Below are 3,858 nucleotides of genomic sequence, written 5' to 3'. Positions count from 1 at the left end.
GAAATCCTCCGACATTTTTCTTTGCAAATCCTCGGTTTGTACTTCTAATTCATGACCGGCATTTTGTTTTGTGTTGTTGTCTCTCCGTATTCGTCACTAATCACGCAATGCCGACGTGCTACGTCATCCGCCGGAACTGCTTCCGCGTATGACAGTTGGCGGAATGATAGAAAAGTGTTTATTACGTTTGAAATATGGATATTTTTCTTACAAAAATGCATGGATTCACTACAGAAGGCCTTTATTCACGCCCCGGAGCCGTGTGAAGCACGTTTATTATGAATGCGCGCGCTGTGTTTGACGACTTGTGGACTGTTCAACTGCAACACCCGCTGACTGCAATGATACAGCTTGGAATAGCCAGGACAATTTTTAATATAACTCCGACTGGATTCGTCTGAAAGAAGAAAGTCATATACACCTAGGATGCTTCAAGGGTGAGTAAAACACAAGCCAATTTTCATTTTTGGGTGAACTAACCCTTTAAGGATGGTTATAATCAAATCAACAATGAAAAGATCCAGGCTTGCTCAGACGTTAAAGTGTCTGTACTCACTGGAAATAACCTGGAAGCCATCCCAGAAGTCTCGGACTTTAACATCAGAGATGATGGCGCAGTTCCTACAGTTGACCAGGTCCACATCCTGGTCTCCAAACTCCAGGCTGAAGGACTCTGGCTTCCATAACTTTTCCTTCAGCTTCTTGTGTATGCCCGAGACCAACACAGGCTAACCAAGAAAAAGCTATTACCCTCAGCAGAATGTAACCCATCAAATAAATGTGCATCCATTTGATCTTCACCGCTCACCTGTCCTTGTTTCCAGCACTCTCTGAAGATCTTCCAGTTGTTGCTGTTGCTGGGGTCCTGCAGGCAGAGCAAACGGCCATCGCACAGCCAGGAGTGGGAAGTGTGGGGGTCTAATACACTGAGACCCATCAAGCCCTCTCTGCGAGGAACAGCCCCTGACTCGCCGCCTTCTGCTGACCCTGACGAACGTCGACCCTCTGCCATCTTCGTCTCCACCACTGATGCAATGATATGATCCAAGAAGTTAGGAAGTCCTCCCTTCATTTTATCTGCCTGCTTAGGAGAGAAAGAAAAAAATATATTTATAAAAATAAAATGTAAAAAAATATTACGAACATTTATTTTCTTATGTCTGTCTCAACAACATTTACATGACTGTTCAAAATTTTGTTGTCAGTAAGAATTTAGGAAATTAACACTTTTATTCAGCAAGGGTGCATTAAACTGATCAAAAGTGATAGTAAAGACATTTATAATGTTACAAAAGTTCCCCCATTTAAAATAAATGTTCTTCTTATCAACTTTCTATTCGTAAGAAGAATCCTGAAAAATGTTATCACGGTCTCCACAAAAATATGAAGCAGCACAACTGTTTTCAACATTAATAAAAATAATAATTAATGTTTCTTGAGCAGCAAAGCATCATATTAGAATGATTTCTGAAGGATCATGTGACACTGAAGACTGGAGTGATGATGCTGAAAATTCAGCTTTGCATCACAGGAATAAATTACATTTTAAAATATATTCACATAGAAAACGGATATTAGATTTTTTTTTTTTTTACTGTATTTTTGATCAAAACATATGCAGCCTCGGTGAGCATAACGGACTTCTTTCAAAAATATAAAAAAAATCTTACAGACCTCAAACTATACAAACACTAGGTATTTTTTGTTAATATGTAAATATATTTAATATAATACAATTTAGTGTGATATATAGTTATTTTTGCTAATGCTTTAAATAATACATACATATTAAGTAATCTCTATTTTTAATCATGTAGTTCTAGTGATCCTTAAGAATTTTTTTCCTCAGTGGTCACAAAACAAAAGATTATTCGGTCCCATTTTATATTAAGTGGCCTTAACTACTATGTACTTACATTTCAATTAATCATTTGGTACAATGCGCTTATTATGTACATCAGGGTTGTCCAATCCTGCTCCTGGAGGGCCACTGTCCTGCAGAGTTTAGCTCAAACACCAATAAAACACTCCTTAACCAGCAAATCAAGGTCTTACTAGGCATACTAGAAAGATCGAGGCAGGTGTGTTGAGGCAAGTTGGAGCTAAAGTCTGCAAGACAGTGGCCCTCCAGGACCGAGTTTGGACAGCCCTGGTGTACATATTGTACTTGTATTAAAACACCTGCATGTAATTACATCTGTAATTAATTTCTATAATTACATTTATAATTACACTGTTGACCCATCCCTTACACCTTAACCCACCCTTAAACCTACCCATACCACCAAACCTGCCCCTAACCTTACCCGTATCCCACCTCAATAGCAGCAAAAGTGTTTTGCAATACAATATGAACACAATAAGTACATTGTACTTATTTTTTGATGTATTTACATAGTAGTTAAGGCCACTTAATATAAAGTGGGACCGATTATTCATAACAAATTAATTATATTATTCATAACAAATGTCTGTCATTAGTACAAAAACAGCTTCATATGAATTCAAAACAAGCATCAAAACGTAAAGATAAAGTTACGTACACCAGCAGTGGAGAACACTGAAGGGAAGGGAACACCTCCCTCGGCGGGACCTTGCGGGAGCTTTCCGGGGCCAGAGTTCAGCAGATCTCGGAGACTAGTGCCCTCTGCTTTGGGTTGGGAAGGGCCAGCACCCAGCAGCAGACTATTGAAGAGCTTGGGACTAGACCCGGAGTGTTTGGAAAGGGTGCCGAAGGAGTCCAGACCAAATGGAGTACGAGAGTCACGACCCATCACGGAGCGCAGAGACTCTGAGATAAAACAAGAGGAAGAGCTTGAGCACATTGTGTCTGCAAAGATTGACCAAATTTAAGATTTACCAGCAAATGTTTTATAAGGGGTTTTCACAAAGGAGGAACCTTTTCATAGCTCCTAGAACTACTGGCGGAAGTGCCCGCTTTTTGTTGTGTTCGCACTGCAGGAACTAGGAACGGTTTTAGTTCTAGGAACTCCGTTTGGAGGAACTAAATTAGCTCAATCTTCAGAGTAGGGTCTAAAACAGAACTATCAGTGACCTAAGTGTACGCTGATAGGCCAAATGCATATGAAACACCGGCTACTCTGCATTTTTAAGAAGTCATTTAAAAGTATTTACTCCATGAACATGGAAAACAGCAATAACAGCATTTACCAGTTGTCTGCAGTGTAGTGTTCTTTTCTCAGCCTCGATGATAACAATGCAAGTTGTCATAGGAGGTTTCGTCTTTTAGCCCAACTTTTTGCTCTTTCAATTACGTCAATTGTTATGGTTACATTCCATCTCGGTTATAACGAAACCCACGACACACAACAAAAACAGCTCCATTCACCAGTTGTTGACATTTGTAAATGCCGCACATAAATACTTTGTTAGTGGTAAGTCATGTTAATAAACACTAGGGCTGGGTAAAAAATATCGATATCTCGATTTTAATCGATTCTCATTTTTACGGAACTATATCGATTCTTAAATCCCAAGAATCGATTATTCTAGCCTGTTTTCAGTTAATGGATGGAACATTGAAGGACACCTCCCATCAAATATATCGCAATAAGCATTGTGCTTTGGTACTTTTAATATGAAACTAATTCTCAGATTTAAAATTCTATCCATTGTATTGCAGTATTTAAACAATAAATGCCATTTTGGCGCTGTTTAATGTGGAGTGACAGATCGCTGTAGCGCGGTGCGCCTCAGTTCAGTAAAAGCGGCAGCGCAAGGCGCACGTGAACTGATAATCTCCTCCACATTAATACCAGTTTCAGCACAAAATAAACATGACTAAACAGCCGAAGGTAAGTTAAAAGAAAGAGAACAACTTAAAAATCCATATCCTGT

The 3,858-nt window shown here is 39.2% G+C and overlaps 1 protein-coding gene across 3 annotated transcripts in view; it reads right to left on the bottom strand.

Annotated features, from left to right (window-relative positions):
* LOC107665263 (lysine-specific demethylase 3B-like) overlaps window positions 1–3,858 on the bottom strand; it is a 33,945-nt gene that overhangs the window by 13,733 nt on the left and 16,354 nt on the right. For 2 of the 3 annotated variants that reach the window (XM_016456072.1, XM_016456071.1), the window contains 3 exons: window positions 2,544–2,791; window positions 809–1,084; window positions 557–728 (listed from right to left, as the gene is read on the bottom strand). In XM_016456072.1, coding sequence (XP_016311558.1) covers window positions 557–728; window positions 809–1,084; window positions 2,544–2,791 — 696 coding nt within the window. The remainder of the gene's footprint in view (window positions 1–556; window positions 729–808; window positions 1,085–2,543; window positions 2,792–3,858) is intronic. The other variant, XM_016456070.1, reaches the window with a different exon arrangement.

This window comes from Sinocyclocheilus anshuiensis, unplaced genomic scaffold (assembly GCF_001515605.1).
Source record: "Sinocyclocheilus anshuiensis isolate Anshui unplaced genomic scaffold, SAMN03320099.WGS_v1.1 scaffold483, whole genome shotgun sequence".
Classification (NCBI taxonomy): Eukaryota; Metazoa; Chordata; class Actinopteri; order Cypriniformes; family Cyprinidae; genus Sinocyclocheilus; species Sinocyclocheilus anshuiensis.
This window is presented reverse-complemented; position numbering and strand designations above follow the sequence as displayed.